General features: G+C 39.2%; 1 protein-coding gene across 4 annotated transcripts in view; it reads left to right on the top strand.

The window, feature by feature from the left end:
• The window catches only part of CACNA2D3 (calcium voltage-gated channel auxiliary subunit alpha2delta 3), a 948,786-nt gene that overhangs the window by 695,415 nt on the left and 240,310 nt on the right, over positions 1-13,061 (top strand). For 3 of the 4 annotated variants that reach the window (XM_073010035.1, XM_073010037.1, XM_073010038.1), the window contains one exon: positions 1,848-1,865. The exons of the other annotated variant lie outside the window; for it this stretch is intronic. In XM_073010035.1, the coding sequence (XP_072866136.1) occupies positions 1,848-1,865 (18 nt within the window). The remainder of the gene's footprint in view (positions 1-1,847; positions 1,866-13,061) is intronic. 4 annotated transcript variants of the gene reach the window in all.

Genomic DNA, 13,061 nt, shown 5'->3' with positions numbered 1-13,061 from the left:
TCTGTTGTGTGAAAAGATGTTTAATATTTGAGAAACTTTTTAAAAAGTGATTCCTCATTTTAAACTCAGTGTCTCACCTCGTGGTCCACTTTTTTCTGAACTCTTGAAAAGCACTGGAGGAGCTCATGAGCTTCCTTTTTGAATAATTCAGCTTAACTAGGAGTAACGAATCAGGAAAACATCCTCGTATTTCTGTCTTCTTAAATTGGGAGACCTGTGTAAGATAAAAGCGTTGGAAATTGGGTGTTGGAGAAGTTGGAATCTGCTTTTCATAGACATTCTCAATACCATTTTGGAGACATCTCTGGGATCCAAAACGTCTTGTTTGTTTGGTTCTGCTGTTTGTGGGCTCCATCCATAGGGGCAGGGGTTTAGGACAAGTTTAAGAGAACCCTGTTCTTCATGTATCAGAAGAGAAAGCATTCTTCCCAGAGTAAAAAGAATGGGAAAGTCTGATGATTCAAGTGGAGACCTGAAGATGTCTGATTTAGTTGCTTTGTATTTTCTAGCACTTCTGATGCCATAAGCTCTAGAGAGACAGAGAGCAAATTTACTGTCACAATTCCCAAGTGTTTGGGGTCTTTATTTATGTGTGAATTGAGTTGAATTTGTCTGTTCTAAAGTCAGGCAGCACAGTCCTGTGATTCTTTATCTATGGGACATTGTATAATTATAATTATAATTCCATTGTAAAATGGAACTTTTAAGTTCCATTTTGGTTTTCCTCTGTAGAATAGGGATACCTAGCATTAGGTTGCTGTGATTTAATGGGATAATACAAGGACGTAACAAAGTGCCTGGTGACAAGTTCATACTTGATAAATGTTAGTCCCTATGATGAAAAATAAATCTTGGTAATAATGTAATTCTTAGATTGAGTATTTAATACATGGATAATGTTAATTCCATTCCAGATTAGAAAAATGCTTTTCAAAAACACTGCATGCTGTAATGGCAGTCATAATACTGTGGTGTTAAACTGTAGCCTAATACTCTCAACACAGAAATATAGACAAATACATCTCGTAAATGTTCATCTTTTTCCACATACCTATTAATTTCAGTTCCTTGCCTGTGCCACTGGGAAAGCTGTTATGTCTTACTTTATGGACGGACTGACTGTCTTTTCCTTGTTCTTAGAACATCAGCTTTACTTTAAATGCACAAATGCTTGTGCATACTCCCTTAACCACCAATAAAGGGAACAGTTAATGTGCTACAAAGCAAGAAAAATTGACTTTAAAAACAAGCATTTTTCTAACAGTCTTACCTTTATATACAGCAGGATTTCTCAACTTTGGCACTATGGATACATGGGCTGGGCAATTTCTTTTTGTTGGGGACTGTCCTGTGCATTGTAAGATGTTCCACAGTATCCCTTGGCCTCTACCCTCTAGAAGCGAACAGCTCTCACTCCCTTCCCTTTCACCCCCTAGTTGTGACCACCCCAAATGTCTCCAGATAGCCCCTCGTCCAGTTAAAAACTGCTGGTTAAAGGAAGAAGGAACTGGGTCATGGAATTGTGCCCTTTGGATCACTGGACAGAAGAGCCTCGGTTCCAGCTTTATAGGAACTTATCAGCTGCTTTGGATGTGGTGATTCCCAAAACACATGCTGGAAAGCTCGTAGATTAACTGTTGATACCACAAATTCAGAAAGCAGGTCAAATAATCAGCACTGTAGTTTTGTTTTGAAAAATAACTTGCTTTACCTCTATTTCACTCATCTCCCCATTTTGGTTTCTCTATTTGCAAATGGCAACAAAATGAAGTTTTACCATTAATCTTAATTACTTATATAATGATCAACTTTTTTCTTTTTTGTTTTGTTTTGTTTTCCCCCTTCAGCTCCCTCAGGCACAAAAGGTAAATTCTCTTCTGTCACATTCCAGTCACCCCCAGAACTCACAAGTCGTGCATGCCTCCATGGTGTTGTACATTTGGCACTGTTAATGACCAGTGAAATGGTTTTCTTCCACAGCTTCAGAAACCTGAAGTTGGGCAGGAACAGAGAGGCCAGCAGACTCAGTTGTCCACTGCTCCTTTGCTGAGTTACTCCTTCCAAAGGACCCTATGGTGGCCAGTGATTGGGAGATGAATCCATGCCCAACTGTTTCTCTAAGAATTATCAAATAATAGGTCAATAATAAATTTGGTGCATTCCTTCCAACATAGCATTCCAGGCCTTCTCTGAGATAATTTTTAGGGACACAAATAATGTGAGTAATTTGTAAGGCATGGTCACCAAGTTTAAATTCGGGGCTCCTAAGCCAAATCTCTGAAAACTCTTCTTGGATTTTATTAATTGTAAAAATCAGCAGCTCTTTTGCTGGCCTCATCATCCCAGAGACCATCAGAGCAGATTTCTTGCCAATGGCCAGACCCTTTCACTGGTCTTCATTGTCTGAGATGATCTAGTTCCACCATCTAGAATGTTCTCTGTCCAGAAAGACTCCATGTGGTTACAGGGATGGCTTTGCTGTGTCACCCTCATAGCATGTCATCGTATCCTAACGACATTTATGTCATAAAATATGTCACTCAGTGCCTGCTGCATTGTTCTTGTGTGTTTCACAAACATAAGCAAGACTTCTGGAAGACACGGCAAGTTCTGGGGGCCAGATGTTGTGTTTCAAGAGTTAAGGTAGGGTGTCACCCTGAAATTTAAACAGCATCTCCTAAGCTCTCCAGTTTAGAGCAAAGATGATTTGGTTCCTTCTCATTGAGAGAGAGCACAACTGCTCTACTAAAGACAGTCTGTTCAGACCATATGGACAACCAGAGGCCTAGAAATCATTACACAATTACTCAAATATATTTGAGGTATTTAAACAAGGCAAGACATGCTAGTGTGTGACTTGGCTTGTGGTAATGTTTGATTACACTTCAATGCCATCACAAAAGGACTGAACACTTCATTAAAAGTTAAAGTATTCAAGGCTCACAACAGCTTCCAGGGTAAATAAATGGTCAGAATTCCAGATTGTTTGGAAGGCTCAATGTCTTTGATAGGACATGCTTTCTTAATTACCTACATTTGAATTTTTTTGATAGAAAGACTTCACGAACTCTGTGCCTAAAAATGGACCAGCTTCCACTTATTGACATTTATTCATCAAATTTCCACCAATGCATATACAAAGTATTCCTGTTATAGAAAAACTTCATGAATTGGAGGTGCCATCAGCCATAGAATTTTATTTTATTTTATTTTATTTTTTGAGACAGAGTCTCTCTGTGTCACCCAGGCTGGAGTGCAATGGTGCGATCTCAGCTCACTACAACCTCCACCTTCCAGGTTCAAGCAATTCTCCTTCCTCAGCCTCCTGAATAGCTGGGACTACAGACACACACCACCGCACGTGGCTTATTTTTGTATTTTTAGTAGAGACAGGGTTTCGCCATGTTGGCCAGGCTGATCTTGAACTCCTGACCTCAGGTGATCTGCCCGCCTCAGCCTCAAAATGCTGGGATTACAGGCATGAGCCACCGTGCCCAGCCAGCCATAGAATTTTAAAACGAAGTTCAAAACAAAGCAACACAGAATATAGAAGAACAAGTGTTGCTGGGCTAATTCTTCAATAGCAGTCACTTCATTGCATTAGCTTCTTCTATCATCATGTATTGACTCACATCATATGCCCTGCAAAATGGAACATTTTATTGTGGTCATATAAAGTCCAGAGTCAAGGAAGATGCCTCAGCTGGCTTCTAATTTTTTTTCCCTGTCTCTGAATGATGTCAGACATCCCAAGGGACTTGTTGTGTAGCCCTGTGTGAAAAGGAATAACTTTGCCTTCTTTTCCTATCACGGCTAGAAATTGTCTTTTTTCTGTTAAAATAGAGAAAGGCACTTACCTTACAAAATATTAAGAGATCTATGCGACATGGTTTCAGAATCCTTTGGGGGTAGTTTCTGGGAAATTCAGCTCTTTGAAGAAGGAGTTTGAAAATAAACCTCAGGTATCTAGGCTGGAGGGTAAGAGGAGTTGAGGGAGAGGTGCACCACAGATTTAAGGCATCCTCCCGAAGCCTGCAAGTCTTCACCTGGTGATGTACTAGCATCCCTGCCCCTAACTCTCCTTCCCACTCCTTCCCCAGTATTACCTCAGTGACACTTGCAGAGGCCTTTGCTAGAAGAATGAGGTTCTTGCAAATGTCAGCTTTCCTTAGATTTACTGTCTTGCTGCTTGACCAGCAAAGGAATGTGGTGGTTCCATTTTAGCCTTCATCCACTTGTTACCATGGGTGAGTTACTTAACCTCTCTAAGCCTACATGTTTTTATTTATTTAAGGAGAATGATAAACTAACTTTCCACTTTTGTTTTGAAAGTTACTTCTCTTACCTGCTCCTCGCACAGAGCCTAGCATATGCTAGACCCTCAAAATGTAGAGTTCTCATTACCACTTGGCTTAACTTGACCCCTGGTGCTTCAGAGCACATCAAGAGAACAGTCATATGTGAGGGGTGGTCTGGGACCTCTGCCCAGTGTTTTGTGATTCTGACTTAAGCCTAATGAATAACTGGGAGAGGGCAAAAGAGCCCAACAGGTATGGGTGCTACCCCCATTTCATTAGAAACTCTGTGGTTGGGCCAGGCACGGTGGCACATGCCTGTAATCCTAGCACTTTGGGAGGCTGAGGCAGGTGGATCATGAGGTCAGGAGATCGAGACCATCCTGGCCAACATGGTGAAACCCCGTCTCTACTAAAAATACAAAAATTAGCTGGGCATGGTGGCACACACCTATAGTTCCAGCTACTCGAGAGGCTGAGGCAGGAGAATTGCTTGAACCTGGGAGGCAGAGGTTGCAGTGAGCCAAGATCACGCCATTGCACTCCAGCCTGGTGACAGGGTGAGACTCCACCTCAAAACAACAACAACAAAACTCTGTGCTTGAACTGACTGCACCTTCTTCATGTAGTCAGAAAGAAATGGAGATTGGTCTTGAAACCCCAACAAAGCAAAAACATGTAGGGAGAATTGTTTTGAGAGGTTTCTTCCTGATGCCTTTACCCATCTTCCTGATGACGTTACCCATAGATTTCACCCATCTGTGGCCATGATTCTAATGAGCTCTTTCCAAACCCCTGAGTTTGTTGTTCCAGGGGTGAAAGAGAGGCACCCCCAGCCGCTACAGCTTTGGCCTACTTTTCACATGAGGTCATGAGCGCATACATTGGACCATATGGTGTCTGCATTTGTGCTGTGTTTTTGTTGGAATCTGACTTTGTATCATCTGCAACTATTTTCTCTATAAATATTTTAAATAGTTATGTCTCTGTAAACATACTTATTTTAATCTCTTGGCTGATCTGCAACTAAAAATATCCCATTTGGGTGTCCCTCTTATGTGTAGCAGCCATTAAATGACTGTTGTCTGTAAGTTATGGTTTTCATGATTCTAATATTTTGAGGGTCTTCCAAAACTTCTCTTCTAGTGCTTTATGACAATGTTTTAGAACAACAATTTGAAAAAATATATATTATTTTTTCTATGATTCTTAAGCATCTCCAAGATAATTCCTAGACTCTATAAATTTCAAGCCTTGATATAAAATTGGAGTGGCACTAACTGGTGATGAACCTGATAAATATTAAATATTTTTCCCAAATATGGAGGCAGTGTCCTGAAGTTTTGGCTAAAAAAAAATGTAGCAATACAGATGCAGCACTTTCAAGGCATCACAAATTCATTCTTCTGGGTAGAAATTGGACCAGTTTCTCTGGTGGATTGATTGTCCCTGAATTCAGCAGTGAAGAGAGGTCTATGTGTAAAAAAGGTCTGCCTTTTTAAAATTCTTCTTTACTTCTACAAAAATGTCCAAGAGATCTGATTTTATGATAATAACATAGCAGAATTACCCAAAGCCATTTACAAATGTATGTTCAATGGTAATACTATTGAACAAAGTAGTCCATTTTTCTAGCTGCATTTTTCTTCACATAGGTTCTGTCTATGGGAGCTAAACATCAGTTATTCGCTGCAGGATTAATTTAATCAATATAGGTTTAATCAACGTAGAGTGGGCCTTGAATGTTTAAAGTCAAAAATACTCCTCGGGGAATTCCAAATGTGGCTATTTGTGTGGATGAACATGTCCAGACCCTGGTACCCTTTCCCTTCATTTTCTGCTGCATCCACACAATTTCGGAATTTACCAAAGACCATTTCTTAAAGGTTTCCTAGGTGCTCTGTGTCTTTCCTGACACCATATTACTTAATATCAGCCTGAGAATTTTGAGTAGGCATGAGCATTTTTCACAAAACCATAGTTAAAGCAAACCACATCTCTAATCCTGTTTGGAACAGCAATTGATGCATTCAGGGCTGCGCAGTATGGCAAAATGATCCCTATTTAACAGCCCGACCGCGTGTTTTGTTTCCTGTTAGGAATAGCTTAACTTGCCTCCTTGAACAAACACAGCAGGGTTCAAGATCTGTTGTTCTATGCCTGCTGTGATATTCTGTGCTGCTTAACTTGTATGAGGACTCAGGAGTGCATAAATTAGCTTCTTAAATGGAGGTCGATTTTTGGTCTTTCAGGATGGAACTGTTTTATTAATTTCTCCCCCTGAGTGCAAATGGCATCCTGAATCTATTTGCATTTTCTTTGTTTCCTTGTTTATATTATATTTTGAAGGAATAAATGGAAGCATTCATTTTTCTAGAGTCTTTCTTTCTTTCTTTCTTTCTTTCTTTCTTTCTTTCTTTCTTTCTTTCTTTCTTTTTCTTTCTTTCTTTCTTTTCTCTGTCTCTCTCTCTCTCTTTCTCATTCCTTAGGTACAAATTTATACAAGTAGAATTTGGCGTAGCTCTTATCTCAGAGTAATCAGATTTCAGCAATTGCCAGGCATCATTTATCATTCTTTGCCTCATTTGACTTCTATACTCCGAACAGTTGAATTAACTGTCATTGAAAATAGAAAATTGAAAGTTTGCAAAGCTGCTGTTTTTGTAGAACTGCAGGTCTAGTGATTTTAGTGTTTCATTACAGTTATATAACCATCTAAATTGATGCAAATGAAGTACAAAACTGAGAACTGATAAACATTTGGTTCTGGTTTATGATTCATTTGCTTTTACCTGTACTTTGCTTTGCATGTAAACTATTATGTCTTGTTTTGAAAACCCTGTTTTTCTCCTTATCATTTACTATTTTACAGTAACATGTAAGGTACTTTTTATATGCATTCCCAGGCTGGGGCTGTTAAGATTGATATACTTACAGTCTGAAAAATGATAGCAGCACAATGGGCTACAGTTTAAATTATTGGATCTATTTTGTGAATAAAGCCACGGCGCTAGAAACCAGAGAGCAAGTCTAGTCACTTCAGCTTTTCCCATGGCCAGTGTGAGAGGCTCTGTGGAAATCTGAGTGATGGCATGTTGCTCAACACTAACAATGGTTATATAACTGAGTATTTTGTTTTCTGCCATGGTTCTGTGTGAGTGTGTCTGTGGCAACCCAGACAGGCTGCTCTGCTGCTGAGGAAGGAGGTGAACTTTGCAAGTGTACCCATGTGAGTCATGGCTGACCCCTTTTCCATGGCCCTGTCCAACTTTGCACTTGAGACCATAAATAAATGAATGCAAGACCCTCAGATTCAAAGCGCTTGGCTTCCTAATGGCAGGATAGCCAGCAGGGCAGCACATAGGCACTCCAGCCGAAGCTACGTGTGGGTTCCTGGGGGGCCGTGGAGCTCCGTTTGGAAGCAAGATGCTATTTGAATTTCTTTCTTTCTTTCTTTCTTTCTTTCTTTTTTCCTTCCTTCCTTCCTTCCTTCCTTCCTTCCTTCCTTCCTTCCTTCCTTCCTTCCTTCCTTCCTTTCCTTCCTTTCCTTTCTTTCCTTTCTTTCTTTCTTTTTTTGAGACAGAGATTTGATCTTATTGCCCGCACTGGAGTGCAATTGCGCGATCTCGGCTCACTGCAACCTCTGCCTCCTGGGGGTTCAAGTGATTCTCTTGCCTCAGCCTCCCGAGTAGCTGGGATTATAGGCACCTGTCGCCATGCCCAGCTAATTTTTATATTTTTAGTAGAGACAGAGTTTCATCATGTTGGCCAGGCTGATCTCCTAACCTCAGGTGATCCACCCGCCTCAGCCTCCCAAAGTGCTGGGATTTCAGGTATGAGCCACCGTGCCTGACCTGCTATTTGCATTTCTTATTGAAAAGAAATAATCTGTTCATGTCAAACAACTTCATAGTGTGTGTCTACTTGTGTGTGAAGGGAAAAATCAGGGTTTACTCCATTTTCAAATTTATTTGAACATTTGTAGTGTTTATGTACTATTTTTATGCTTTATATACTATTTTTCCTGATTATTCAGGAAAAAAAACAAAGTAAAAACAAAAGATTCCATTTTATTATTAACTTTTTAAAAAGTTTTTTTAGCTTTTACACTTTTATGCATGAAAATTGATAAAAGCCTTCAATAAAACATTACCACTACATACCAATAACTTGCACACTTTCAGCCTTTGACTCAATAACCCTCTTCTGCAGAATCTAGCCTAAATTGGTCAGTGACTTGCAATTTTATTTGTAATGAGGAAAAGAAGAGCTAAAATCCCTGAAATGAGAAAGTTGTTGAAAAAGTCACTGAACTTCCAAAAGATAGAATATTAAGAAGCCATAAACAAAATCATAGTTCAAAAGGATATTTAGTAATGTGAGAAAATACATTATTTTAAAATCAGAGTGTAAAATTTTATGTACATTATGCTCCTGTTGTGTGTGTGTGTGTGTGTGTACAAACAGATGTACAAAACTGTATTGGAAAGAAATGCATAGCCATATTTAAGAGTGGCTATTTCCTAGTGGTAGGATAACAAATACTTATTTTGTTTTCTTAATACATTTTTTTATATTTCAAATTCTGTATGATGAGCATATATTATTTTTATAAGTAAATGATTATATTTGTAGTAATGAACTAATTGTATTACTCATAAATACACTAAATGAAATAGACTACCAAGAGTTAACCTAACAATTGTCTGCTAAGCCCAGCTCTCCCAAGAAATAAGCAAATGAAAAAGTGGGACACCCAAACTCTGTTGTAAAAATACACATACATAACGTGCATCGATTCTTGGTACACACAGCTATAATCAGAAGGACAAAGGTTTATCAACAGTAGGTTGTCTTATGTGGGACAAGTCTAAAAGTACCTTTGTTTATCAATAATCCTTATTTTCTACCAAAGGTGATCCACCAATCTTTCTACCAATCTTTAATCAAAGGCTCAGTCCATGTCAGATGCTTAGAGCGACATTGATCTGAGCATAGAAAATCCACAAAAAATGGCAGGTGTGTGGTTAAACCATGGAGGTCACCCACCCCACCTGAGCCTCAATCGGTAGGTGTTGCCTATCCTCCTCACACCTCTGGTTGGGGGAAGGGCTACCTTGGTTTAAAAATGGAAAAAGTGAAGCAGGGTGAAAATGACATCTGCCCAATTTGCTATTTGGGGACTGTTGTACCAAGTTGTGTGACCTCTGGTATTGCAGTCGTCATTGCAGAAGGGATGCATTCCACTCCTACTGGTGAGGCAAAGGAGCCCATTGCTCTTAACACTAACTTGAGTCAGCTGGACATGGAATGGAGGCCCCACCTGCCAGTTCTCATTGGTAACCTTGGACCAGGATACCATCGTCCTGAGCCTTGGTTTTTCTTGTTTTACTGGGGTACAGACATGTCCCTTATGGGATTTTCCTGAGAGTACAGGAACAGCACCTGCTCAGGGCTCATCCATCCACACCCCGTGCTCAATGAGAGGTAGTGTTGGCCATGGCAGGGACAGTAATATTATTAATAATGCTAGCAGCATTACACCTTGTTTAATACAGACACATTTGATAAAGTAAAAGCAGAAATGGTTTCTTTAAAAAATAGGCAAAAAGAACTTGGTGTTAGGTTGAAAACCAAAAATTGATTTTACAGTTCCTTACATCTCAATGCTTTCTAGTTTCAGACTTAATTTTTAGTGTCTTAGGAATCCAGTGTCTTCTTTCAAAAATTGTCATTTATTTAAATATATGAGCGTTTTCTATTTATTTAAAACAAGCACAGTTATAAAGTATGACTCTGTTAAGGTGCTAAAACAATACAAACTCTACTCACAACATTGCTACAATGAAACTGCCTTTTCTTTTGAATATTAAGGAAACATCTGAGTAAAAACAATAAAATATTAAAAGTTGTTTTCATCTCAGTCGTTCTTACATCCCCAAAGATATAAAGATACCCTTCTTCCTTCTACATAGAAGGGAAGGCAGAGGATTGAGTAAAGTTATTTCATAAAGCCGTTTGAATTGTGATACCATGATATTAATGTCAACATCACCAATATTTAGCCTGGGTGATCTTGAAGAGGACATCACAGGACACTCAGTGTTCTGTTTCTTTGCTTCTAGATACAATTCTGTAGGTCATTTTTATTGACACAAAGTTGATCTTGAACTCAATGAGTTGGATTTTCATTTTGGGGTCTCTTCCGTATTTCTTGGTAGGTTTAGAACACCTGTATCCATCACTTGACACGTGGGGTGTTTCCTGAAATCAACAATGCATGAATCTACACTTTATGGCCAAGGCATTGGAAGAGGCCAGCTAAAGAACAAGTTAAAGGACAGCTGCCAGTATCTTAATGAGATAAAGAATTAAGCAACCCAGGAAATAAACATATTTTATTTTCTGATTGCATTAGAGAAAGATGACACAAGAACACTATTTTAACACTGAGGTAAATCAGATTCAATACAATTTAGTTACTAATTTGAAAACCAAATCTATGTAAAATATAATAAATCAAGTCTGTATCAAATCAATGTCAAATCATCATCAATGATTTTAATCTGACTGTATTAGTTCTCATAGGAAGGGATTTCCTGTGTGGAAGATATACTAGATTAATACGATGAGTTACTCAAGAGAAAACACACACACCATGCATGCGTATGCATAGCTTTTCTTTACTTTTTGGCAAAATTTTTTTGACAAATCTGATTTTCTGACAAAATTTATCTACCTGTATTGTTTGTGCACATTAAAACTAAAAAAAATAATTATTTTAATGAAGAAACTGCCTTTCAGTTTTTCTTAGTAAATTGAGCCACATATTTAATGGTCTGGTCTTGTTCGACTGCCTGATGCTTTTTCCAGTCACGTTATTCACTGGTCACATCCCCAATTAATGGATATATATCCATTACAAACCCAAATGTAGCCCACTTCCATGAGAACTGAAGGAATGGCTTCGGACGCGCTGCCAGACATCTCATGCCAAAGGATTCAACTGAAATGACCCTCTGGGGTAAACTGGAGCAGTTGTGCAATCCTGTGCATCAGTGCTACCAAGAAGTTAAAAAACAAAAAGTTAGATGTTTATCCCTTCAAATTAACTAGAAGGATTTTGGAAAACCCAACCAAGTTTCATGAGGTAGAAAATGTCAAGCAAAGACTAATGCCATGGTATGGATTTTCTTTTTCCAGAAATGACTCACGAAATTGAACCACTTGCTGAATCATGAGCCCTGTGTGCTTGGATGGGACCCATCCATATTTGCCTAGGCCTGGAACACATTAGATGATTTACAGGCTGGGTACTTCTGAAGCATCTGTCCCTCCTTCCCAGACTCCCTTCCTCTATAACAACTTCCTTCCCAATGTGCATCCTTCCTAATCTCCTTTAATATTTACGATCATAATATAATTAACCACCCCCCACCCCCACCAACTGCTTTCATATTATTTAACTGTTAAAACCAAGATATTTCGATCATGGGATAAAGGAAACATGTCTTCCTATTTTGTTTATGCAGTTCAGGAGACAGATGAAGTTCAAATCTTTGGATTTCAAAGAAGCATAAGAGTTTCTCTGGCCTAGTCTGGAATGGTCTTTATGAGATTAATTGCACTTGTCAGATGTCCCAGGCACGGTGCTAGGCACTTTATGTCTATAATGCACTTAATGCTTGTAAGAACTCTAAGGACTTTTCCTATTTAAAGGACGATTTGCTTGATTGCAACCTCCTTTACTACACTTTAAACTCCTGAGGACCAAACATGGCATTTGTCTTTGCACCCCAAAACAGGAGACTGAGGGTGAAGTGGTTACTACATGGGCTCTGGCATCAGGTAGACCAAGACTCAGCTCTTTATTCTGCTGTTTTCTGTACCTGGAGCAAGGTACTTTGCCTTTTTAACTCCTTCACTTGTAAAATGTGCATAGGCACTTGGAAGGTCTTTGTCAGGGTTCAATTTAAGGCTTCGTAGATGCAGAACATTCACAGCAATGTTTGGTAACAAGTGACAAATGATATTTGGCAATGGATATGGAAAGGTAGGCGTGTGGATGGATAGACAGAAGGAAGGATGGAAGGATAGATCAATAAAAATGACTCAGCAAGTTTGAGTAACCTTCTCCAGCATGTTAATGCAGGTCTGTTTGCTTCCGATTGCTTGTTACTTTTTGTCTTCTCTGTGCTGCTAAGCACATTGCAGTATTCAACTAAGCTGTGTGTTTTTTTTTTAAGTCCTTTTCCTTTATCGGTGTAACATCAGCTGGACGTTGTGCACCAGCTTCTCGGCACTTCCTTACAGTCTCAGTCCAAGCACATTGATACAGGCAGAATACACGAAGATATTCAGTGAAGGAGTCATGAGCAAGGAGAGGCTGTACAATGTGAAAGAGGGAGCACTAACCCCAGAGTCTTGCCTGAATTCCGGTACTAATTTTCTGTGCCTTCTTTCCTCCCTGGGCCTCATTTATGAAATAAATTAAAGCATAGTATTGGAATAAATTCATGTAAGGACCATTTGCCGAGCATGTCTTGTGTACCATGCTCTGTGTTAAATGCTGTGGATGAAAAGAGGAATCTTTCCCAGCTTCTGCCCTTGGAGTGCACAGGCTTTACACAATTCCCAGTATTTCTTCCAGCCACAGTGTTCAGTGACTTTGCTTCATTAATAGTTTGCACAAATTTTGGTCCTAGATGGTATCTTTGGTTGTAGAATAAATATGATTATCTTTGTAGTGAAGTTTGAGAACATCTG

Source organism: Chlorocebus sabaeus, chromosome 22 (genome assembly GCF_047675955.1).
Source record: "Chlorocebus sabaeus isolate Y175 chromosome 22, mChlSab1.0.hap1, whole genome shotgun sequence".
Classification (NCBI taxonomy): Eukaryota; Metazoa; Chordata; class Mammalia; order Primates; family Cercopithecidae; genus Chlorocebus; species Chlorocebus sabaeus.
The sequence above is the reverse complement of the archived record's forward strand: the minus strand, read 5'-3'. Positions and strand labels throughout refer to the sequence as shown.